Genomic DNA, 27,436 nt, shown 5'->3' with positions numbered 1-27,436 from the left:
AAACCAAAAAAAAGACAGGGAAGCTGACCCTAACAGCTTGAAACTACCTGTCGCTGATTTATTATTTGTAAATGCCTGTTAAAACAGCGTTGTTAGATACCTTAGCTTCAAGTACCTGACGGTTCTTACTGGAGAAGCTAACAATGCTAACGTAAAAGCGTTTGCCTAGGAGTTTGGGCATTTGTTTTAACAATAAAGAGCAATTTGTGGACTATCGATTAACAAATTAAATAAATCTTCTCAGGGGTGTGAAAGCGCTCATCTGTTTTAATTTGTCCTTATTTTATGCAGTGTTTCTACAGTGTTTTATTGTTCAGTGATTTGGATTAAAGAGTTTTTATCCCCTCTGCCTGGCTGGTTTGTCCACATGATCTTTATCTGGTTATGAAAGTTCAGCTCCTTTAATACAGTATTTCAGGAATCATTTGTTCTGCAAAAGAACAAAAAGGCAAGTCATCCATAGCTTGAAAAGGTAGACACAGATCACCATGGAGAAGCCTATAAGAGACCAAGTACAAACAGAAGGCTGCCAGTCTGGGTGAATAATTTGGTGGTAATGATGTCATTGACATTTTTAAAAAGGAATCTCTGAAGTCTCTTATGTTTCAGTAAATAATCAGAGGGAGAGAAGCGAGTTGAAAGACAGGATCCTACTTAACCACTCCCATCCTCCTGACCTTACCTCACATCTTCCAACCCACTTCTCTCCCTCTATGATCAATCTCACAGCTACTTTTTCCATTCAAGTTCCCTTTATATTGCAGTTTCTCCATACTGGTAATGTCACATCTCAGTATCCACTGCATATTTTAACAATGCAATTGTTTATGTATGTGTTATATTCTATGCATTGTATTATATTTTTTATTATTACTGAAACTCTTAAGAGATCATTAACTCCTTTAACCTCTATTTTTATTCTTTCCAGACATCAGCTGTAAATACATATTGCACATAGTCAATGATGCCACTTCCTTTCAACTGTAATTTTTTTAAAACTATTTTTTGATGCTCAATCCTTTTTTGTATATTTCCTTTTTGTACAATATCACTCTATGTATAACTTAAAAGATGTAATTTTATTTTTCTGTGAATTTATGTAAATACTCTGGAACTTTTCTCCTCGGGTCTCAACTGAAAATGGGCTTCTGGCCCAGTTGGACCAACCCAGTTAATAAATGTCAAATAAAATAAATAAATAAAATACATGCCAAAAAGGCATTATATTCAATAAATGGCCCAACAAGAGATGAGGTAAGGGGAATCAAGACTTCTTTGGATATAGAGGAGATATCTCCTGAAATTATCTGAGCCACGTAAGATTTCTGAACTATCAGTTACAATGGTGAAACTATAGTAAATTATCAACAAAAAAGCTCAGATCTCTTGTGACAGCACCTGACTGGATGGGTGCATCACTTAGGGCACAATGTGTAAATGTTGGTTCATCACTTGCAGTGTAATGTGGAAATGTTTTGTTTACCAAAATGAACTATACTAAATTTTTCATGTTCAGTTTGAGCCTAACCCATGTTGGAGCAATCGTGTATCAGAGGAGGAATGAAGAATATGCATGTTATATTTGTCTGTGAACTTAGCCTTACGACAGGAGTGCTGCCCTGAAGATTTGAAAATAGATGCCAAATAAGGGAGAAATCAACACTGAGCCCATATAACAACTCTAACCCACTTGGATTCTGCTAGGCAAAAAGTTAGCCATGCACTGAATATCACAGATTTATATTCAGACTTACAAATCTGTCAATAATACCTACATGGAAAACAGTATCAAAGGCCTTGGCCAGGTCCATCTACACTGTATTTACTGCAAAATCACTACCTGCTGTTTTGATTATGTACTTATGTCCCTGTGAAAACTGTGATTTAATAAAGACAAAAGACATTTTTTATGTATAACCTGATGAGGTGCAAAATAATAGCTTTACAAACGAGGCTAGTGAGACTAACGGATCTTTAGTTACCATGGTCCATGATTGCACCGCCCTTATGTAATGGCATTGCAATGTCCATTTTCCAGGCTTTGAGAATGTACCTACTGGAAAGGCTTTGATTTAAGAGGTAAAACAGTGGTTCAGATAGGCCATATTTGGTAATGATTATCAGACACCCTGGTATGATGAAGTGTTCTTAGCTATGAAAAGATCTTATGTTGAATTGAACACAGAAGGCACTATAACTGTTTGGTGGGGATTGTCTGGATGACCCTGTGATCACTTGCTCAGTTTAACACCTATCCCACAATAAAATAAGGGATAAATGCATCACAGAATAGCCTGACCTTCAGAACTTCTGGAGACTGCAGGCCCTCACACACCAAGACTGCATCAGTGGATTTTGACATGGGCTTAGTATTTGGCTCTGCCATGAGCTCCACCTAGTGTAAAGACCAGCCCTGCTCAGGACTCTGTGCTTGTGTGGGAGGGCTAGGATGATGTAATTATTTCTTTAACATTCCTCTCAGAACTCAGATGTCACTGTGCCTTGTGTTGGGCAGGGGAAAGTGTGGTCATTACTCCTTTAACTTTCCTTACAAACTTCAGAAAGGTGCATGGAGGGTCACTATAGTTTGAACAGGAGCATTGCACTGTCTATAGAAACTTGCCTTTTTAGTTTTGTCCCAGTCTGAGATCAAAAAGACACACACAATATGGATGCCTGTTGGAGGTAAGGGATGACAAGGCATGCTCTATATAAATATGACTGCAGCAGCTTGAAATATGACTGTGGTCACTTATGCCTTAATTTTAATCCCAGTTTAACACCAGAGGGGAATACACAGGAAGTGACTACCCTATTTTGAGGCTGACGCGGTAGGGAAAGTACTACTCCTAGATTTATGTATCTTCACATGCATTTTATTGTGAAGTGGAGTTTGGTCAGCTTTGAACATTAAAAGTTAGATACAACTTATTCTTTCCTTAAGAAGAAAGTAGGACTGAATTTTTTTTCCATAGACAAGATTTTTGTTTAGGCTATCATTGGATCAAAAAGTCAGGAAAAGTTCTAAAATCCACCTCATGGCATCTATAACCTTATGGCTTCTGGGTTCCTAGCAGCCCCCTGCTTAATTCAGTTATTACAGTGTAGTCTTGGTCAGTTAGGATAGGCTCACAGGATGAAGGAAAATGCAGTGAAACAGTAAGCCTGAATTTCTTTCCACAATCATGGTTTTTGTTCAGGAAATCAATTGGATGAAAAGTTTTTTTAAAAACTCTAATATGCATCTCATTGCATCTAGAAACTTCATGGCTTAATACTGTTATTCCCGCCACAGTTATTATATGTTGTCTTGGTTAGTCCGATGTACTGAAAGGATGCAAGAAAAAAAAAAAAAAAACCACAAAGTTGAAGAGTAATACTGAATTTTTTTTTTGATCGTGTTTTTCACTAACAAACCGACCCCTTAAACTGTTATCACTACAGAAACGAATACCTAGAAGGGCGCTCATTGCCTAATGTGCTGAATGGCATGAATGAAACCAACAGAGAGGGGATAAAGCTGCTTTTTGTTCAGGCAATCAATGAATAAAAAGGGTTGTTTAAAAAACTCTAAAATAAATCTGAGTATCTAAAAAAAATCGCATAGATTCTGGGGGTCTACAGCCCAAAGAACCCCAGCTTAATACTTTTTATTTACACTGCTGTTATTACACTGTAGTCTTAGGATGTGCTGAAAGGATGCAATCAAAGACTAAATATCTTTCTTTTGTCATGAGTTTGTTCAGGCAATCACTGGATGAAAAGATCGTTTTCAAAAACTCTAAAATGCATCTGAGTATGTAGTACCGTCTGCCTTCTGGAGGCCTTGTGACCCCAGACCCCTAATTTAGTGCAGTTGTTTCTTCCAGTTGTCAAAGTGCCGTGTTGTCCAGACAGATGTTGGATGAATAAACTGCAGAATGAATACAAGAAAACAAAAGGAATAAAATGAAGATTAAGACAAACTGTTTGAAAGAGGAGGAGGGGGAGAGAAGAGGAGGATAGGAAGTGGAGAGGAAGAGGAGGTGGACAGGAAGAGGAGAGGAAGAGAAAGAGGAGAGGAAGAGGAGCAGAAGAAGAAGAGGAGTAGGAGAGGAAGAGGAGGATGACAGGAAAAGGAGAGGAAGAGAAAGAGGAGCAGAAGAAGGAGAAGAGGAGTAGGAGAGGAAGAGGAGTAGGAGAGGAAGAGGAGGAGAAGCGGAAGGGGAGGAGGAGAGGAGGAGAAGAGGAGGAGAGGAAGAGGAGGTGACAGGAAAAGGAGAGGAAGTGAAAGAGGAGAAGAGGAGGAGAGGAAGAGGAGAAGAGGATAAGAGGAGGAGAGGATAAGAGGAAGAGGAGGAAGAGAAGGAGATGAGAAGAGCAGGAGAGGAAGAGGAGGAGAGGAAGAGGAGGAGAAGCAGAAGGGGAAGAGGAGGAGAAGAGAAGAGGAGGAGAAGAGAAGAGGAAGAGGAGGAGAAAGAGAAGGAGGCAAAGAAGAAATGGATGAGGAGGCAAAGAGGAGGAGGAGGCAAAGAAGAAGAGGAGGAGGCAAAGAAGAAGACTAGGAGGAAGAGAAGAGGAGGTGGAAGAAAAAGGAAGAGGAGGAAGAGGCAAAGAAGAAGAATAAAGAAGTGAAGAGGAGGAGAGGAGGAGGCAAAGAAGAAAAGAGCAGAAAAGGAGGGGCAAAGAAGAAGAGGAGGTGAAGAAAAAAAAGAGGAGGCAGCGGCGAAGAGGAGGCAATAGCAAAAAAATGAGGTAGAGAAGGAGATGAAGATAAGAAGGAGAAGAAAAAGTAGGAGAGAAGAGGAGGAGAAGACAAAGGAGGAGAGTTGGAGGAGGCAGAGGAGAAGAGGATGAGAAGAAGAAAAAGAGGAGAGGAAGATGAAAATGTAGAAAAAGAGAAGAAGAATATGAAAATGGAGAAGAAAAAGGAGGAGGAATAGGAGAAAGATGATGAAGACTTAGAAAAAAAAAATAATCTGGACAGTGTGAGTAGGCCAGGATAGGTTGGGGCAGTGGGGTGGGGAGTGCACCATGGAGCCTTTTCACCTAGGGTGGCAGCTGTAACTAAGGCCAGCCCCACAGCAGAGGGTCTACCTACACCCCACATATGGAGTGCTTGCTATTTGATAAGACCCTGCAAAGACCCTGCAAAGGCTACCATACTGGTTTAGGCAAATCCTCCACATCATCCCACCAGAAGCATATTCTTTAGGCAGCAGCCTCTGCCACTCCTCTGGAACACCAGGTAAAGACAGAGGAAAGAGCCACCATAAACCTACCTACCTCTCTCCCAGTCAAATACTTCAATGCAAGTCACACCCAACCCCTTACCATCTTTCCCAGCTTTCTGAGCTGCTAATCAGTCGGCCTCAGGCTACATTCTTGGCTATCTACATTACAGTTAAACATAGCCATCATAGTGTTCTACACTTAGATATAATAGTGTTCTACACATGCATGCTCATGATTTAAAAGTTTATAAAATTCTAGCAAATAGAGAATCAAGTGGTATTACAAAAATTAATGAACAACTGTAGTGGCATTGTCAAGAGACAGAATAAAATGAAAGTAAATAGAATTGCATTATATTTCCCTATCACTTGTTTTGTGTGAAAGGCAAAGATTTAGAATACAAGTAATTACTTTATGCAGTAAAATCAGAGAGAGTGATAATGGAAGTGTACGCTATTGTATGGCTTGAGAAGGCCTCAAGAGAGGACAATGAATATACCAATAAACACACGAATACTACTTCTGGCAGAGAACATAGCTACATGCAACAATTATTCATCAAGCAAAATACAAACTATTATGATCCCAGTTACAATGGCCTTTTGCAGGTCAGCAAATTCCATTAAAAAACATAATTAGCAAGGTACTTATATTTTTGCACTTACAAAAGAGATGTTTAGTGTCAAAATTCATAACAGACGCACTCTGCGTAAGTACCTTATTTGGATGAGCCTGGATGGAAAGGGCTATGTTGACAGACAAAACCTTGAAGAGAAATGGTAGCTGCCCATGAAAGTAATCTTTAACCTTAGACCCCAAGCAGCCAGAATGGTCCATTATCCATTGTCCAAGTGTCTTCTGGGAAATTCTATTGTCACGGATGACAGCATCTCCTTTAGGATGAGTTCCCATCCACAGCTGGGAAAAAAAGAAAGATTGCTTTGCACATCTCATTCAGTCTCAGTAAACAAAACATATGCAGGGTTGTTTATATATAGAACACACCAGTCCTTTACACACCTATCTACATTACCTCTACTTTGTTTAGCAATTTAACTTTGACCTGTGAACTTTGGAGAGGATGGTAATTATGTAAATAAAACATAACACAATAAGTAAATTTAAAATGAGTAGAAGATGTGAGGAGGAAAAGAAACAAAATGAACAAAAGTAATAAAATACAAGCTGCAGTGGTATGACAAAGGCAACAAGTCGCTGGACAAAACACAAGGAGAACAGTAGAAAAGTGTGACATACTGTTATTATCCTTACTACCTCGTAGACTGACTGACATATCTATTTCACTATACTCTCCTCATCAAGAAAAATAATTTTCTCTAACACTTACCATTGGAAATGTCTCCCTATGGTGGCCTTCTCAACTAAAATGTTCTACTTTACTAGATTAACACTCTAGCACGCAAGTTACATTACTTACAGAAATGTTCTACTGTTCTCATGTTAATGCCCATTACTCTAGCAGCACCATTCTTCATACTTAGTAAAGATACTCATTCTGATTCTGGTCCAACTTATCCCAAATCCCTACACACCATACATCAATCAAAAAAATTTCAATTGCTCACTTTTTTGTATTGCCAGCATCAATAGCAAATGGTCTAGTCTTAAACTATGGCTAAACCAGTACCACCCAAAGCAATGTCTATTACCAAATCCTGCCTGAAGCTAACATCTGGATTTCACCTAAAATCTCTGATTCTTGATAGAAACACCCGAACACCTGCAGAAGTGTCATCAAAAATAACTCCTATTCTACCAGCCAAAAGTAACAGCAACAATGACAAACGCCCACACCGGACTTCATCAGTACTCTATGATTACACAGAAATCCAACATACCACTGTCTGCATCACACCCCATCTTCAAACCTGCAGACTACAAAGACATTTTTGATAGATGTATTCAATACTTATCATCATAAATTATTCCTGGGGACCTCAAATTCAACTGAAAAGGGAGAAACAGCAACTATTAATCACATTATCTCTCTCTTTATAATCAAAACCAAATAACTACTGGAACTAAGCTCAATCTTATTAGAAATATCCCTAACAAACTGCAACATTTAAATACAATAACTCCTATACTGAGAGATTACTCACCTTTGCTCCTGTACTGAACTCTTATGGCTTCTAAACTAAATAAATCACACTAGATTTATCCCTTAATATTATGCCACCATTATTATGCAATAACTGCAGCATATTGAATGGAGTCCAACCTATATCTGCACTGCCCATACGTTTGCTTTAGCTACATTTTAGAACTTACTTTCTCTTATTCAAGACAAACTTTTCCTCATAAAATAGGTTTTATTTATTTGACATTTGTTTACCGGGGTGCTCTGACTGGGCCTACAGAACCTGTTTTCAGCAGAGGCCCGGGGAGAAAAGCTCCACATACAGTACAATACAAATACAGTACAACCCAATACAATAAAGATTACAGTAGAAATACTATACAAAAATTAAGTTGAAAAAACAAACTGCTACAAGATGTTCCAATATATTAATTACTACACATCTAGGCAATTCTATACAGTTAAAACATTACAGACAATAACAGTCATTCTCATCATACATGATGTAGATAAGTGTTAAAAAAAATACGTAGGTAGTGCAATGTGTAACATTTGCCTGTTACAGTTTATGCAAAACAGAATGTTAGTTTCAGTCAGGAAAATAGCAGCCAGAAAGTTAGTGATGCAGACAGATAGTGAGAGAGAGTTAAGAAGAATAGAAGCAATAAAGCCTGAGCAGTAGCTTAAGGATAGGATATAGAAGCAGAGAAGAAGTTAGAATAACTTTAGGATCTTGCAGAAGACCTGAGAATTAGGCAGCCAGGAGCACAGCCATGTATTTTTGAGAGGATTTATTTAAAGAGGCTTTGAAATGGGTTAGGCCAGGCATAGACCTGGTAGGCAGAGGTAGTGAATTCCAAAGCAGAGAGACAGAGTATGAATACAGACAGTGACCAGGTTTTCTTGTGGGTTTTGAGAGAGCCAAGAGATTTTTTGTCTTCTGATTGTAGAGATCGATTTGGTGTGTAAGGTGCGACTAGACTGGCTAGTGCAGGGCAGGCTTGAAAATAAGGTTGTGCAAGGTGGATAGCTGAATAAAGGCAAGTTGGTTTTCTAGGAGTGGTTTACAGTGGTGTGTGTGATATTTAGAGTTTGTGGCAAACTTTGCAACTTTGTTGTAGCACTGTTCCAACTTGCTTAGGGTAGAATTTTGTAAGTTAGTAAAGACAGGGGCACCATAAAGAAGGGAGGAAGTAAAAATGTTTTTGCAAGGGTGGTTTTGGTTGCTGCAGTAAAGAAATGTTTGTTTCTATACAACAGTCCCAGTTTTTGATGAGTTTTCTTTATATTTTGCTGTATATGGGGGGGGGGGGTCAAAAGAAAGTTTATTGTCAATGATAACACCTAGAAGTTTGGTTTCTTGCATTATTTCTACAGCAGTGTTGTCAGATGCAAGGATGGTGAAATGATCAGTGACCGGGGATGTGTTTTGGGGGTGAAAGAATACTAGTTTTGTCTTCTTTGGATTAAGAAAGAGTAGGGCATTTCTTAGCCAGGATTCGACTGCAGTAAGTTGAGTTTAGTTTTTGGCCAGTAGAGACTTGGCAGAGCATTGCAGTGCCAATCATCAGCTGCACTCGAATGAGGGGGAGGGTCCCAGAGGCAGGCAGTGTGAAGGTGGTTTGTGAAAATGTTGAAGAGTAGGGGTCCTAGGATGGAACCTTGGGGGACTCCAGTAGGGTTGTGGAGAAAGGGAGAGTTTGTTGGACCATTTCACTGCTCGTTTACGATCCTTGATGTAGCTCTGAAACCATTTTGCTGTGTTATGTGAGAAGCCTAAGTTAGACAGTGTGTTCAAAAGTAAGGGGTGAAACACTGTCAAAGGCCTTGGAGAGATCAAGGAATACTGAGGCTGTATAGCATCCTGCATCTCTGGCCTTGTTCATGGTGTCTGTTAAAGATAATAGGGCTGTAGCTGTGCTGTGGCTAGGTCGGAAGAGCCATGATGGGTTTTGGTTAAAAGATTGTTTTACAACAGATATTGCACTACCTGCTGATGGATATCCCTCTCAAGAATTTTGGATATGGGTCACAAAATGGATATAGGACGAAAAATGGATGGATCAAAAGAGTTGCCTCCTTTCTGGATAGGGGTGATGTGATACCGTTTCCATATGGCAGGCACTTCTGATTCAGATAAAAACCTATTTATAAGGATACCAATTGGGTAAACTGAGTTAGCTGCCCAGTTTGAGGTAGTATGGGGAGAGATTGTCAGCTGAGGTAGAGCAGGGTTTTAGCTTTTGTAGCAGTTTCTTAATGGTGGTTAAATTCAATCCCGCACCCCCTACCCCCTGGACAGTCACGGACCCTTAAAAGCAAATAAAAGGAGATAATGCCTGGAAATTATAGAAACGTAAAGCTAACCATCAATATTTAGAAGTTCTGATTAAAAGCAAACAGAATAAAAACTAATGAAGTTAAGTTACATATTTTAGATCTATCCAACTATCCCATCTTTGTCGGTCTATACTTTTCCAGAGATCTGTAAAGCACATTTGCTTCTGCAAAATCTTTCTGAAACTAAACTCTTCCACATTAATCAAGTTATCCAAATACACGATGCATTATGCTTTCCTTTCCCTCTTTCAAAGATTCAGACTCCTCCATTCCTATTCCAGATACCCCATTCCATGAGCTTAATGAACTCCCATTCTACTTTAAGGCTACTTTCTCCAAAAGTGTTAACATTTTTTAGACAACTTTATATTATACCTGCAAACACCATTTCTAGGTTCACCACCTGATTAAACTGTATTATGGTTGTCAATATCTCAGCAAATCTCTCACCTTTATTTTCAGCCTTTCTCTGCCTACCAATACCATTCTACACAGTTTTAAATACTGTGTCATCACCACCAAATGATTACCAACCCATATCTAATACTTGTCCTTATCTAAAATTTTAAAAGAAAAAATAAATTCAAACCTCATATCCACAGAGCTAAACAGCATGACTTTCCAAATATAGCACTATACCTGCTCTCAACCCCTAACAAAACAAATTATCTTAAACGCTGAAGGTGATCTGTTCACTGGTGCTGTCTTTAAAATACATTAGTCACGACATACTTTCACTAAAGATTAAATCTTGCATGTTTTCAATGTCTAGTCATACATAAAAACATACCTGACAGAACCTTTATGGTGCCCTCTAGCATCAACTTCAGCACTGGTACCTTTTTAAAGGAGTAGCTCGAGGCACTGTCCTAGGCGTCCCTCTTCTTTTCTCGGTTTATTAACAGCCACCTGACTTAACCTCAACTCACCTTTTTACTCTGCACTGATATCATAAACAAACTCCCACTCCAGGATGTCCTACAAACAGATGTTAATATGCTCTGGAACTGGCTTTCATCACATAAGTTATCCATTAATGCACAAAAATCCAACAACATACTTTAAGGTACAACAAAAACTTCACAGAAGGTCCCATCTACCTTCAGTAGATGAAGATACCTAGGCATTATTAATGACCAACTATCCCTTTCCACTTCTTCACTGAAATTCAATCTCAGAAGTGCTACATCAACCTATATAATCTCAAACCTTTTAACTCATGAAGCTAGACATGAGCCTTGCCAACACTCACCTTTAGACTTTACCTGTCCCCTCTGTTTTTGAGAAAGGAGGCAATCACGGATAAATTTAAGACTACCCATCCAGATTATTTTAAAGTAGGTGTTCACTTACACTGCTTAACCTGAAGAGGGTGTTTATTCCAAAGAAGTGAAGGTGCTGGATGATGAATCTCTCTCCTCCATCACTTTCTGGTTATCTGCTGGTGATGGTTCAGGTCATCGTTTTTACATAAATATAGGAAGCTGAAGACGACTGGTCTTCAATGGCATGCTAACTGAGGTTCAGAGCACCCCACAAGAATTTATAAAACACAAAGCAGTGTGTAGTGTACAGAGCCTTACAAAGGTGTTGAGAGGAGATTGAGTAGCTGCTATACAAACTTAACACAGCTATATTCCTAAAAAAAAAAAAAAAAAAAAAAGGGCCATGTATATATCAACTGTTGTAGCAGAGTGAGTTTTCACTGCTGAAGCAATATAACACAGCGAAAATGAATACAGCCACACAACCACCTTGCTAAGGTAACTTTGGAAATGTTCTGCCATAGTTTTCTCTTACAGCATGAGACAAGCAACTGGCTAGCTGTAGCTAACCTTTTTGTCATTTCAAAGTAAAACCTCAGCTGACAGCTCATATTAATACAATGGAAATGACACTCTTCCTGACTGGAATATTGAGGAGAAAAAGAAGAGGGATACACACATTTACGGTGTCTATCGGAAATAATACCGGATATAGAGAGTCAACAGACAAGGCATACATCTCAGAAATTCTCCTGGCACAGGTAACAGCCTCAAGAAAAGACAAACTCTGGAAAGAATTGTGTTGCAGCTGAATCCATTGAATGTGAACAGCTGAGCAGGAAAAAAACTCTAATTTGCAAGGTTCAGGGTTTACCATTATACCGAGAGAGAGTGGAACATCTTTAATCAGTCACTCCCTTGCTAGAGTTACAGCCTGACACTATAGCAATAGTTAGGAGTCAGTCATCTAGCTATTGGAAACTGTGTCTCTCTGCACTCTCTCATGGACTGGTGCCAAGGGTCCATGTTTGGCAAGCAGCCTTGGGGCCAAGATGAGTCCACATGAAAACATCCATAACTGGTAATGACTATCCCCTACATGGAAGTACAGGTGCCACTTGAACATTTCTGCAATCTGATGTATAGAGAAGTATCCTGGAGGCCAAACAGCACATGCAGTCTCCTCAAACAATGAAGGATAAACTGTGCAACCATGAAAAAGGAAATTTTTTTTTAGTTTGTTTAGGCTCCTTGTATTTAATATTGGGTTAAGGTCCTTTGCCTTTTATTTTTCTCACTAAAATGACACTAAAAAGGATCTGGAGTAAAAGCCTGACCCTTTCAGATCTACTCAGGCCACTTAGTGTATTATTGGAAGAGGTTCAGGACCTCCATTACAGCTGCTTCTCATGGAAGACATTGGGCAAGGAGAGAGATAAAAGGGTCTGGCTAAGCTGTAAAGGATATCTTGTAATTTCTGGAGACAAGTATCCTAATCAACCAGGCTGATGTGATGCTGTCTGCTGTGACATCTCCCCATGTAGACCGGTGGAAGGGCAGACAGTCCCTGGACTGCCTCCAGGGATAGAGAGTCTGGCAAGGTCTCATGGTTGCTTTATTGATTACCTGTGAGTGGACTACATCTCTGAAGACTCCATGGAATCACTGTCTTTGGGTTACTGACCTTTCTGGAAGTTACCGTTTTTTTTTTTAAAATAGGGTTGCCTTCAAGACTTTTGTTGACTCTTTGGCTGCGTGTTGTGTCTGAACATCTAGCCTGGCACTCCAGGAAAAAAAAAAAGCGCACTGAGGTAGTTCAAACTTGTCTCTCACAATCTCTTCAGGATGTGCCTTAACCCTGAGGCTAAACATGCAGGAGGCTGTGGTTAGAGGGCCATATGCAGCTCTAAGCGAACCCTATGTGGTGCTGTATACAACACGCATCATAAAGCTGGTCAAGGTCAGTGTAGTTACAGGCTGGAAGAGTCGTATATGTGTTTTGTGTTCATCAGGACACTGTTCAACATTCTGATGCATTTCACTGGTGATATTTCATTTGAAATTCACCGAGTGTGATAAGTAATTAAGTGCCCATACAGGAGCAATAGACAACATACACATGCACTTCCCTAGGTTATCTATTGTCCTGCATTCCTGGATTCTGGTAGGTTTCAGCCTTCTTAAGGGCACTACTGAAATGAGAGTACCAGGATTAGGGACATCTGACCAGAAGCCCCACTCTCATCGGGCGGGGAGTGGAGTGAAGTATGTGGCCAGACTTCTCAACAGCAGGGACCTGAGAGATCCCCCCCAAACTGCCTTAGTGTCACTCTTCAGGTTATCCATTACCAAAGGAAACACCCAAGAAAACTGCCAAGTACAGTAAATAGAGTTCTGCAGCCTCCTCTGTAGGGGCAATACTGGTTGGTCTACCATCCTTGTCAGAGTCTCACTATTTCCAAGTATTTCTCGAACACAAGTCATTGAGGAGGATGTAGGGGAGACCGCTCCCTCCTCCGCCCTCCATATCCTCCTCCTCATCGTGTTCACTGTAAAACATGCCAGAGCGTAGCCCACATGTTTTTTCATGCATATGGCCTACCCTCTGGTGAAGGACAATCTGAAAGGGAGAAAAGACATCCTTTTAGAAGTGGATGTCAGAGTGGGTAGTTGTAGAAGCATTAACTAAGGTCTCTCTAATCTCATGTCCAACACTGTGCATGGTTTAGGCCTCTGGAAAAGAATATTCATGGCTTACAGATGTTGCCAGTATCGAGGACTGGCACCATGTTGATAGGAAGCACTGCAAAGGACCTTGCTGCATTAGCACTGATGTTAACTTAAGAGAAAGCAATGTCAAGGACTTGAGAGTCATGAAGCCTAGTGCATCAACAATGCACCAGGATCGCATATCTTGGCATTAGCTGCAAGAATACTTTCATCACTTCTAGCAATATCACTGACCACATCAGCATCAATGTAACGCCCAGTGTTGGAAATGTTGGCACCAACTCATATGGTGCAAACATCAATACAGCAGATGACATCATAAATATCAAAAAAAGGCCAGTAACAGTGGGACAGACACCAAAAATACTGGTGTCAGTGAGCAGATTCATAGTGTCCCTAAGCACCATATGCAAAGGATGCAGGTGCTAGAGCAACAGAGCACCTCACCTGTGACCTCTAAGAGGGCTTCTGCCAGCCTGTCAGTTTGCATTAGGTGGAATAGAAAAGTGGACAACTAGAAATAGATGGCCTTGTGACCTGCTGGACAAGGCTCAGTAACAGCTTACAATTTAGGTGGTTGAATCAAAGTACACATATAGACTGTTCTAATGAATCTGAAACATTCACACAGAATTTTTTTGCATTGACTCCTCCACTGTTTTTGAGGTAAAGGAAACAACTGGAGAGCCCTACATAGAAGGTACAGGTGTAGGAAGCTTATGAAGTTTGCTTTATTTAGCATGGGATGGTGAGCAGAATATATTTGCTTATGAAAAGGGGTATAGGAAGTAATTCAGGATATAGTAGGCCCTCTTGCTGACAGGAATTGTTCTTGCAGGCATATCATCAGGTGCACCTTCCTGCTTTCAAAAAGCAGCGTTGAAGAATTCCTCATATAGGGTGCTTATTTTGTGTTGTACCCAGAGTATACAGACAAGTATCGTGCTTATTATGACAGGCGATTTTCCTCCTGTAAGCATACCTGTGTAAGGAAAGATCTGATTTATCTAAAGAGCAGGACAGCACCCAAGTGAGAAAGTTAAATAGGAAAATTGCAGGTAGAAGAAAAAGTGCAAATAAATTTGCCTAAATAAGATTTTAACTACTTTTTTTCTTTCTGTAGTACAGCTACAGCAATCCAGTGAGAGGAGAGGCCTAAGCCCATACAGAAATGTAATTTGAGAAAAAAAAAACTGGGAAAAAGGGCAGAAAAAAAATAAACAGTGATCAGAAAGACAATGAAGTACAATCAACTTGAAAATGTTTTCTTATTTATTTTATTTTGCTTTTGTTTGTTTGCCAGATTTGTCTGACCACGATTCGTAAAAAAAAAAAAAACTCTTCAGCAGAGGCTTGGGCAGAAAAGCTTCTGCATAACAAATATTTTTAAACATACATTTAGTAGTATAAATGAACAGATGTTAAATACACATTAACAATTATGTATATATTTGCCGATTAGATTATAGGTTCAAAGGTTCATAGGCAAGAACTATGTTAACTGACTTTGTCGGCCATTTTGAGCATAGCCGTTTTCTCCAAAGTGAAAATTAAACTCTGTACCTTGTGTCTGTGGGATAAACACCTTAGCCATTACACCAGATTGATAATGAATCATGTGATTAGTGCTTAAAAATTTAAAAAAAAGTTTTGGTGAGGGAAAGACCTAGGTAGGGCATAAAATGTTGATATTGTATTTCAAAAGTGGGGAGTAAAGCAAATTCAAAGACAATTATATACACAGCTATAATAAAGTTTATAGTATTAGTATAGAGATGGGGATGAACAATGTCACAAAATAATAACTACAGCTGGGAGATGCTATTAATCCTATTCAGGCACAGGTGATGTCTGCTTGTGGGGTACAGGATTCCGAAAACAGAAATGGTTTGACGATATGGGATGCTGGACATAACAGTGGCATTTATCTTGGAGATGTACAGGAGCAGATCCATTGTTTTGATAGGTGAAGTTTTAGTTGTGTTTTAAGTGAGTTTGCATTCTGAATGAATTTCAGTGGTACTGGGCTTCATAGTTTAGCTACACTATTTGAATATACTGAGCCACCTATAATATTACGTGATTTCGTTATAGTGATTAAGGATTTTTCTCTAGAACATGAAATTATTTTGGGGAAGTACTTTTGTCTTAATTTGTTAAGGGCTGGGCTATATTCTGGCTTAAAGAAAAATCTTTGTACAGAGTTAGCTAAAAAAGTACTTCTAATAGGTCTGTAATATTGTAATTTGTGGAGCTTTTCTCCCCGGGCTTCCGCTGAAAATGGACCTGCGTCCAGTCGGACATTCCTGGTCAACAAATGTAAATAAATAAATAACCAGTTTAGAACATACCACTGTCTAGCCCTGAGAGAATTATTGTTATAGTTTACTACAAATTTGGGTATTTTATTATAACATTGCTCAAGTACAGACAGTTGTGAGTCTTGAACTTTAGTGAAGATTTGGGCAGCATAAAGGAGAGATGACAGTAAGAAAGTAGAGGTTATACGTCTTCTGGCTATGTCAGTGAGATGGGTTTTTACTCTGTATAATGTACCTAGTTTTTTTTTTTTTTTTTTTTGAGTTTTTTAACCATGCATGATACACAGTGGTTAAATTTGCATCACAAAAGCACTGACAAAATTCATCAACACAAAAGGTAGCCTGCAGATATTTTCTTCAAGTGAGGCATTAGCACAACAATGCAAATCTGAAAAGTCTTGGCATCCATGTGGATTATGGGATAAGGGAGTGGTTTGTCAGAATGGCAACATTTTACTTGCTAAGCAATCCCAATGCCTGAACATCTTTTTCGAGCAACTACAGTTGGGGCAGTCACCAGTCAGGAAATTTTGTTGACAGTCAGGAAATAAGGGCATCTGTCAGGAAATATCATTATGGTGAGTACTTGAAGGTAATTTGAATCATTCTAAAAAAATATTTCCAAAAATGTTTACTGTTTCTTTGGATTTCCTATCTGCATAATGCAGTGCAAAAATGATTATTATTGTGTCTTGTGCTCGAGTATGCATGTCTGTGTTGAAGGGGTGTTGAAGTGTACACAAGTGTATGTATACAAGAACAACATATCGGCCATAATTTCATCCATTTTTCACCACTGTCAAACATGGTACACAATAAGTAGTTATTTTGCTGGTCTGGGCACAGGAACAAATCACTGGTACAATGACACAGTTAGTAGTGCTTCCATCTCACAGTTCTCATCTCCCTGTCTAACTTTTAGGCTGTGGCTCCAGTAGTGTGGAGTCTGCATGTCCTCTCTGACTCTGTACAGGCTTTACTCAGGTGCTCTCATTTTCTCCAGCCCCAAAGACATCCTATAGGTGCATTGATGTTCTTCCAATTTGCCTGCAGAAAGGTGTCTGTGTGTGTGTCTGTCTAAAAAATATATTGGCAGCTGTATATATACATCTCCTAGACAGTGAAACAAATAAGGCATACAATGCATCACAGAACATCTAGAACCTCAGCTTCTGGGGACCATCATGCATAAGTGTCTCAGTAGGGTCCTTGGCCATGGGCTCCACCTAGTCTAAAACTCAACCCACTCAGAGGTAGGCACAGAGATTGCTATACTGTCATATTTCTTTCTTTGACTTTCTTCACAGTTAAACTTCTGAGGTGTGCACAGATGGTCACTATAGCTTCTGTGTTAGCTGGGAACAGTATGAGCATTATTTATTTAGCTTTCTCCAAAATCATACCTCATAAGTGTGCAGAGAATGCCACTATAGCTCGTCTATGGACAATGCACTGTGCAGAAACAATAAGCTGGAATACGTAGTACAAGTGCTATTGTTTTCACTTTCTTCACAATTGTGAATACAAGCGGACATCTCCTGGGTAGGGGAAAGGAGTCATGCTGCATATGTACAGCTTACAGCAACAGATTGAAATATGTTGTGCTTTATTTGTTCTTTCACTCTAGTTTGACTTCAGAGGGGTACTCAGAAGTTGACTTATTGGGGTTTGGGTGGAAAAGGCATGCTGTGTAGATGTATGGCAGCAGCAACTTGAAATATGACTTATGTCCATTTGTCCTTTCACTTTCATCCCAATTTAAAACCATACAGGTACAATAATGCCCACTATTATTTTCTTTTGGGAGGGGGGTTGGGAGGAAGGCAGTGATGCCAGATATGATTTATATACCCTCACAAGCATTCTTAGTTTACAGATACCTACTGTACCATTAGCCTTGAACATTAAGCCTTGGATGTAACCTATCTTTTCCTTGAAAGAAAACAAAATAATCAGTTTCTTTCCTTGGTCATGATTTTTTGTTCAGGCCATCGCTAGAACAAAGGTTGTGAAACAAAGTGCCAAAATGCACCTCAAAGCATTTAGAACCAATAGCTTCTGGGGTCCAAGTGCCCCCCTGATACCCAGCATAAAATCTTCCAGAGTTATAATAGTACAGTTTTGACCCATTAGGAAGTGTTTCAAGGTTGCAGGAAAAAAACTGACAAGTAAGTCAAAGTATAAGAAAACAGTATAAAAGTACTCTGAATAGCATGAGAAAGCAAGGATGGAAAAAAAAGGAGCAGTGGTGTGTATGCCAAGGTGAAAGTAGACCGTGGGGAATGGGGAGTACCATGGAACACTTTGCTAGGGATCCACATCTTCTAAGGCTGACCATGTAATCAGTGTAGATGGTATTTAATAATGGGTGCTTCTGGGTGTAGCATGCTAAACAGTGTGGCTACCCAGAGACAAGGGGTGTGTTTATTTTCCAGGGGGCATGGCTTGTCAGGAAATGGAAGATGCAAAGTTGGCAACCCTATTTACAGTAGTTGACCTGCTCTTACCATGTCTTTCCACTATCCTCTGACACGATAACAGCATACATTAAAATGGCACTCATCCCCAAAATATCTCACATTTTATTAAGCAGGAAGCCAAAACAGCAGCTAGGCAGAATAATTCTCCTCTTCAATTTAAAGTATACCCAACTTCTATAAGAAAACTCAGCTCACAATATACAAACCAGACACAAAGGAATACAAAACTGTTGCATTCATACCCATTCCTCTACAAAATAATACCACCACGTTGTTTTATCCACGACTGTCTGGTTGTCTTTTGAATCCACGAATGACTCTGACTGGAAATTTCTTCTAAAATCTTTTAATTTTTAGGTCACTGCCCTTTTCCTTCACATCACCTTGTATTTAAACCTTCTCCCAAGACAATGTACTCCTCTCCTTTGTCTATCCTTCCTTACTGGTAGCAAAACCATCCACATACTGACCAACCACTGAATCTTAACTATTACTAAATTTCAGAATTACGACCACATATTTCTTAAAGATAAAAGCACAGTAGAAGTGTTCACACTTTTGCTATGTACACAGTCCCATCATTTGTTTCCGACTCTGCACTTTTTTTTCGGCTGCTCCTGTTAGGGGTTGCCGCAATGGATCACCCATTTACATTTCTTCCTGTCCTCTGCATCTTGCTCGGTTACACCAACCACCTGCAGGTCCTCTCTCACCACATCCATAAACCTTATCTTAGACCTTCCTCTTTTCCTGTTACCTGGCAGATTCACCCTTAGCATCTTTTTCCCCAATATACTCTGCATTCCTCCTCAGCACATGTCCAAACCAACGTAATCTTTCCTCTCTGGCTTTGTCTCCAAACCTACCAACCTGGGCTGGCCCTCTAATATATTTATTCCTAACTCTGTCCACCCTCGTCATGCCCAGTACAACCCTTAACATCTTTAACTCTGCCACATCCAGCTCTGACTCCTGCCTTTTTGTCAATGTCACTGTCTCCAATCCATATAACATAGCTGGTCTCACTACCCTCTTGCAGACCTTCCCTTTCATTCTTACTGGTACTCGTCTGTCACAAATCACTCCGGACACTCTTCTCCACCCACTCCATCCTGCCTGAACTCTTCTTCACCTCTCTTCCAGACTCACCATTACTCTGAACTGTTGATCCCAAGTATTTAAACTCATCTACCTTCGCCACCTCTACTCCCTGCATCCTCACCATTCCTCTATCCTCCCTCTCATTCACGCACATATATTCTGTCTTAGTCCTGCTGACCTTCATTCCTCTTTTCTCTAGAGCATATCTCCATCTCTCCGGGGTCTCCTCCACCTGTTCTCTACTCTCACTACAGATCACAATGTCATCTGCAAACATCATAGTCCACGGAGACTCCTGTCTGATCCCGTCTGTCAACCTATCACCATTGCAAATAAGAAAGGACTCAGAGCTGATCCTGGATGTAATCCCACCCCCACCTTAAACGCATCCGTCACTCCCACCGCAGACCTCACCACTGTCACATTTCCCTCATACATATCCTGTACCACTCTTACATACTTCTCTGACACTCCCGACTTCCTCATATAATACCACAACTCTGCTCTAGGTACCCTGTCATATGCTTTCTCTAAGTCCAAAAAGACATGATGAAACTCCTTCTGACCTTCTCTGTACTTCTCCATCAACACTCTCAGAGCAAACATCGCATTTGTAGTGCTCTTTCCTGGCATGAAACCATACTACTGATCACTAATCATCACCTCCCTTCTTAACCTAGCTTCCACTACTCTTTCCCATAACTTCATGCTGTGACTATCAATTTAATCCCTCTGTAGTTACTACAGCTCTGCACATCACGCTTTTTCTTAAAAATTGGTACCAAAACACTTTCTCCATTCCTCAGGCATCCTCTCACTTTCCAAGATTTCATTAAACAATCTAGTTAAAAACTCCACTACCATTTCACCTAAACACCTCCATGCTTCTACAGGAATGTCATCAGGACCAACAGCCTTTCCATTCTTCATCCTCTTCATAGTTATCCTTACTTCCTCCTTGCTAATCCACTGCACCTCATGATTCACTATCCACACATCATCCAACCTTCTCTCCCTCTCATTCTCTTCATTCATCAGCCCCTCAAAGTTCTCTTTCCATCTGTTCAACACCCTCTCCTCGCTTGTGAGTACATTTCCCTCATTATCCTTTATCACTCTTACCTGCTGCACATCTTTACTAGCTCGGTCCCTCTGTCTAGCCAATCGGTACAGGTCCTTTTCTCCCTCCTTAGTGTCCAATCTTTCATACAACTCTTCATATGCCTTATCCTTAGCTTTCCCCACCTCTCTCTTTGCCATGCACCTCATCTCCTTATACTCCTGTCTACTTTCTCATCTCTCTGACAATCCCACTTCTTTGCCAACATCTTTCTCTGTGTACTCTCCTGTACTTCCTCATTCTACCACCAGGTATCTTTGTCCTCCTTCCAGATGTCACACCAAGTACCTTTCTAGCCAACTCTCTTACTAGCTCTGCTGTAGTTACCCAGCTATTCGGTAACTCTTCACTGCCACCCAGTGCCTGTCTTAACTCTTCCCTGAACTCCACCTCACAATTACCCTTTTTCAATTTCCACCATTTGATCCTTGGTGCTGCCTTCACACTCCTCCTCCTCTTCCTGATCACCAATGTTATCCTACAAACCACCATCCTATGCTGCCTAACTACACTTTCCCCTGCCACCACTTTACAGTCTCCAATCTCCTTCAGACTGGCCCTTCTACATAAGATATAATCCACCTGTGTGCACCTTCCTCCACTCTTGTATGTCACCCTATGCTCCTCCCTCTTGTTAAAATATATATTCACCATAGCCATGTCCATCCTTTTCGCAAAATCCACTACCATCTGACCTTCTGCATTCCTTTGCTTAACACCATACCTGCACCCTTCACTTCCTCATCCCCTCTGGTCCCTTCACCAACATGCCCATTGAAATCTGCTCCAATCACAACCCTCTCACCCTTGGGTACAGTCATCATCACTTTATCCAACTCACTCCAAAAATGTTCTCTCATCCATCGCACACCCAACTTGTGGAGCATATGCACTAACAATATTCATCATTATACCATCAATTTCCAGCTTCATAAACATCACTCTAACCGACACTCTTTTCACCTCCAAAACACTATGCATACTGTTCCTTCAGGATAACCCCTACACCATTTCTCCTCCCATCCACACCATGATAAAACAATTTCAACCCGCCTCCGATACACCTAGCCTTGCTCCCCTTCCATTTGGTCTCTTGCACACACAATATACCAACCTTCCTTCCCTCCATCATATCAACTAGCTCTCTCCCTATTCCAGTCATACTGCCAACATTCAAAGTTCCGACCCTCACTACCACAGTCCTAGCCTTTACCTGCCTTCGGGCATGCCTTCCCCCTTTTCTCCTGACTCTGCACTTGTCCAAGTACTGAAATTTTGCATCAACAAGTTTTTACATATACTAGTCTGTTTTTCTCATTGCTGGGCATTTCATAGCCACTCAGCCAACACTACTGATAGTTGCTAAATATGTTGTCTGCATTTACAATGCTTTATTTTGATCTTTGTAACCGCACTGTAGTTGCATATGGACTTGCCTCTCAAACACTTAGCACAATAAGTCTGACAAAGCGAAAAGAATGTGTTAGGGATGAGCAAAGGCCCTGAATCAGGGATATTTTTTTAAATACTGCTCTTATAAAATTAAAAAGTTGATAGGACAACAGGTTTTGCATTTGCATGCATTTTCTAAAGGATATGAAGTCTAAAACTCAAATGTCTGTCTGTATTTAATGATTTCAATCCTCAATGATTTGCCAGAAAACCATACTGCAAAATTTCTGGACAGTTTAAAGGTATGCCTGTGAGCCCTGTCTGCTCACCTGAAGGCAGCGAGGCAAAAGTGTGCCTGGAGAAATACAGTGCCTGTTCCTTCTGCCATCAAGTACCCTGCCCTCTGAAACTTTCTATGTCAGTGGGGGAGATGGTGCCCTATGCTAGTGGGTTTCAGAAGACCACAAAAATCATGTGCTAATGTGAAGAGATGAGCCAAGTGATTTTATTGCACTTAAGTACCATTTTATTTTTATTTATTATGCATGTTGTCCATTTCAATATGTATTTGTTGATTACCGTAATGATATTTTGATAGACATTTTAATAAAACTTCCATATGAACCAGCTCCAATAAATGCAATAAAAAATACTGCAAAACATTTTGAGGGGTCTGAATTTTGAATGAGTAAAGATGGAAAGCGTGGTGGTATTTTTTGTCAAGATAAGATGATTCAGCTAGTGGCGATTTGAATCATTTCCTTGGTTAGTATATTTTATTTGTACATAAAATAGTATGAATGACAACATAGGTGGTTACATGATATTTGAGACACCCATTACAAAATCTTCTTAATTTAGAAACAGGACAGTCAATGCAAACAAGTCAGTTTTATGTTGCAACACAGTGGCAATAAAGTTTTAGGAAGACATATTATGTCACACACATACTAACCCAAGTAGTTGTACTAGACAATTTCCATTAACATTAAGAGTTCTAATCCACTTCAATCACAGTGACTGCAAAACTCAAGTTGGAAACCATTACAACACTGAATGCAAAGCTAAAAGGATTTGTATTAAGAGCTCTGAAGAGGTACTCTGTGCCATCAAGCAGCAGACAGATCTGGAATAGCCAAAACTCAAATAGATGGCAAGGTAAAACTATTCAGCAAGCTGCTGTTCTGTGGAGAGATGTGCAATCATGCGTCAAGGTCAAAAGCAGTCAGTGGGACAGGGCAGATTGCACTGCCCTCACCACTCAAGGTTATCAGCAGGCTGGGCCTATGATGGCATGGAAAGACACAGTATGCAGGAGAAAATTAAGATGCAACTGAACTCATGAGAAAGAACAACAGCCAAAGTTCTTAACTAGCCAAGGTCACAGTAATGTTGATGCTGCATCCAGCAGAGAATTAAATTACGACAGCAGAAGGCTGCTACTGCTGCTGCACGGCTTCATCCATGGCACTGGAACATCAGGCTTGTGAACAGACACCTGAAAACATGCAATATCAGAAAGAGGAACAGTACAAATGTCAGCAGTGCACAAGAAAAACAGAAAACAGTACAAAAACAAAAAGCCACTAAAACATGAAATGCGTTGTTGCACTCACTGTACACTTCTGAAAAAGGCTCAGGATTAAAGTCTATTTCTAGCCATCTATTTTAGTACACTATTAAAACAGACAGGATGACATTTTAAGGTCAGTTTAATTTTAACATTCAGAAGAATGAAGACACCAGTGGTTTCTATTACAGTGTTTTCACAGGATCAAAATACCAAGTTCTCAGTGTCATGGAACAGGGGCTCCACTGTCAACAGTATCTGTTTTCTGAAGCATGACACTTGTCATACTAACAACTGTAATAAAACTGTACAAACAAATATACTAAATGAATGAATTCAAAATTCAAATTATTCTCTTAAAAACCACATACTTTCCCCAACCTGCATACATGAAAAAAGGTGAAAGAACATTTTAAACATCATGCCTTACTGACAGTGGACAGTCACAGCAGATAAAGTGTGCACTAGTACATGAATCATAGTCTTGGAATATTCAACATGTTCTCCTCTCCCAAATTTCATTACACAGTAATCAGACACTACACTAGTCTGCAAATACTTATGAACATTTGTGAAGTACAATAATTCAGATTAAAGAGAGACAAAAAAGTTTAGGGTCATGCTGCAACACACTGGTAAACTGAAAGGAAACACTGGTATTTTTACAGGGAAAAAAATGTTAAAATGTAAATACTTTCTTACAAACTGCAATAAAACCTGCTAAAATTTTTAAAGTCTGACAGTATGGAGGATTAAAGCTCAGAGTTGTGAATGAGCTACTTCCTGTTTGAAGGGTAAAGGTTTTGAATCCTTCACCTTCATTTGCCTACTGTGTGACCTTGAGTAAGTTACTTAGGCAGAGAATACTTTGGGGCAATCAGGATTCTGGGCTAGGCTCCTTAATTGTCTTCTGGACTGCTTGTCTAGTAAATATGAACCTAATAAACCAAATAAAATGGAAGAATGTGCTAATAGGTGATAAGCCATGTGATCTCTTGGGGAGAAAAAATCCAGCTTCTGTATTTTACTTTACAATATTATAATATCTACTATGCTTCAGATTGTACAAAGCCAATGCTTTGTGAAAAGGGAACTGAATCTGACTAAGGGAAACATTTATGCACCATACTGTTCATTCATTTTCTGATATCTGCTTTATCCAATTCATTATGTGGAGGAGCCAGATCCCACCCATTAAACAAGAAGTATAAGTCAGAAGGGAAGTCCTGAATGGGGCACTAGTCCATTGCAGAAATCTTACTGTATTGGAACAGAAACTTCTGTAGCCTCCAACATACATCTTAGCTCCTCATTACTAATTGTATTCCTTTAAGTAAGAGCTTCCTTGGTTCAAGCTTCACACAGACACACACACATCTAGCATTTGCTTTTCCCCATTATGCATCACAAGTACTTTAAGCTTGCCTTGACTACTTTCTTACCAGTACACAACCACTATTAACAGCTGTCTGTTGATAATGCAAGGATCATAACTACGTATCTTGGAAGTGTGAAAATGCAAGTGCGATGATGTGGAATTCTTCTAACTCCTGAACTACTGCGCCATGGATCTTCCCCCCTCCTTTGAAAGTATAGTGATGTCACAGTCAATATATAATGTAGCATAGGTGTGGGAGGCACAGTGATGTCACAGTCAATATATACTGTAGCATAGGTGTGGGAGGCACGGGGACAATGCCTGCCCTACAAAAACACTTTAAACATGCAGCATTGTGTTTCAGTAGTGTTTTTTTGTTGTTGCAGTTATGAATGAGCTTAGAATTTCTGAAGTGGCATGACTTGCAGTATCAAACATTCACACTTCTAATGCCTTTCCATACAATACTTGCCTTTCAAAATTGACTAAATGCTATCCCCTCTTATAAATTTGCCAGATTAAGAAGACAAGATCTACTCTTCACAGGGTAAAGTAATGGGGGGGGGGGGGGGAGTCCAGTATAACAAAAGTCTTGATACTGCAGTTTTTGGAGGTCAGTTATAAAATGTTCCACATCTCTGGAAATACATCTGTAAGTACCCAGGCTGGTAGTAAGGCCACCTCTTTTTAGAGGGGCATCACCACTGCTGTGCACTACTTATCATGGATAAAACCAGGAGCTAAACTTAGGTTAAACAGTTTGGGTGTGTCTGCAAGGGCAAGTTTAACAATATTAAATAAGCAACCAGGTATATTGCTAGGTCCCATGCAGGAAATATTTTTTACCTTTGTTAGCACTTTCAGAAATGATCCTTAAGAGATAATCGGGGAAGTATTTGAACAGAAGCCTCAGGGGTGAAGTCAGCACTGTTTGCAAGAATACTGGCAATGTCTATTGGGTCAGAATAGGGGGCGTCAATAAGAAGTGGTTCTGAGCAATCTAAGATGTTGTTTTCAGTTTTCTAACATAGCTAAAGAAAGATTTATAATTACCCTAGGTTGATGGGCTTGTTTAGTGGACCTGGTAGTGTTCTTCAGTTTTTGTAATACTTTCAATATTATCCTTCAGAAGAGGAGTTTTGGATCTACTACACAATTTTAGAGGCTTTTTTTGTATAGTTTATTAATGATAGTGAAAACCAGGCTGGCTTGTTTTTGAATTTCCTGTGATACTTGGTTCTGACAGGGAAATGCTAGTTCTCTGCATTTTTCTAAATGGGTGTAGAATTCTTTTTATGAGGAGTGCTGCTGTTCTAATAAGTTCAGGGGAGATGCAGTCATAAGTGAAGTTTAATATTTTTTGTCAGAGTAGGTTGAGATTGAATTTAAGGACTACAGACATGCCAGTGGGGTTTGCTGTATGAATTTTTGGAAGTTTACAGCCAGTCAGTCAGTCACAAGTTTATGCTCAAACTTCACTGGGGAAAGCGATACCAAAACTCTAGTGTAAGAGGTGGCTACATTTGTAAGAATCAGAAGGGTAGTTTAGTCACCCAAAAGAAGGGAGTTTTGCTTACAGGAAGACCATTTAGAACACGGAGGAATCTTGGATGATCATAAAGGACAAACATACTCTGGCATGTGCCTTTAAATTGGTAATAAAACCCATCTAAAGTGACCTGTACTTCAAGGATTTCAGTTTGTGAGTCAGTAGAGATCTGCTTGGGAATTAAATGTTCCTTGACAAATACGAAGACTCCATAGGTTCATACTAGGCTATCTGCCCTAGGGCATTTATAAACCTAGCCAGAATGTGTTTGGCTTTCGCCACACATTTTAAATTTATTTTGCTATGCCCTTTTTCGAGGTTAGTATACTGTGCCTCTGTCTAACAGAGGCACAGAAGTGATACCCAGGGTAAACCTACGATCTCCCATCCACTCATCAAGATTCCTCTTGAAGAGAGTCAATGAGGGACTCTGCCTAACCTGGACTGGGATTTTATTCCAGAGTGAAGGGAGCCTCTGGGTTATGAATCTGTCCCTCCAGCATGTCCTATTTATTTCAGTGCTGAGGTTCAAGTCTCTCGAGCGTGTAGCTCGATGGGACTTGGATTTTCTGACGTGCAGCATGTCCATTAATTCTGGGTTGGACATGGCTTTATACGTCAGGCACAGATCGCCTCCAAACAGGCAGTATGCCACTGAGTAGAGCTGGGGTTTCTTTAACCGGGCAGCATATGGCATCTGTTTGAGCCCTTTGATCCTCTTGGTGAGGTACTTTTGGGGTCTTTCCAGTTGCTGCAGGTGTCTGGTAAGGTACATCCCAAAAGGGGCATTGTACTCAATTATGGGCCTGATGAGGGATGAGTAAAGAGGCACGATGACCTCCCCTGATCTAGATGTGAATCCCTTCATGATTAGG

General features: G+C 40.0%; 1 protein-coding gene across 2 annotated transcripts in view; it reads right to left on the bottom strand.

The window, feature by feature from the left end:
• Positions 1 to 27,436, bottom strand: part of MPI (mannose phosphate isomerase) — a 234,301-nt gene that overhangs the window by 144,200 nt on the left and 62,665 nt on the right. For both annotated transcript variants that reach the window (XM_044070020.1, XM_044070021.1), the window contains one exon: positions 5,932 to 6,132. In XM_044070020.1, the coding sequence (XP_043925955.1) occupies positions 5,932 to 6,132 (201 nt within the window). The remainder of the gene's footprint in view (positions 1 to 5,931; positions 6,133 to 27,436) is intronic.

This window comes from Protopterus annectens, chromosome 4.part1 (genome assembly GCF_019279795.1).
Source record: "Protopterus annectens isolate FY-2018-M chromosome 4.part1, PAN1.0, whole genome shotgun sequence".
NCBI classification, from domain to species: domain Eukaryota; kingdom Metazoa; phylum Chordata; order Ceratodontiformes; family Protopteridae; genus Protopterus; species Protopterus annectens.
This window is presented reverse-complemented; position numbering and strand designations above follow the sequence as displayed.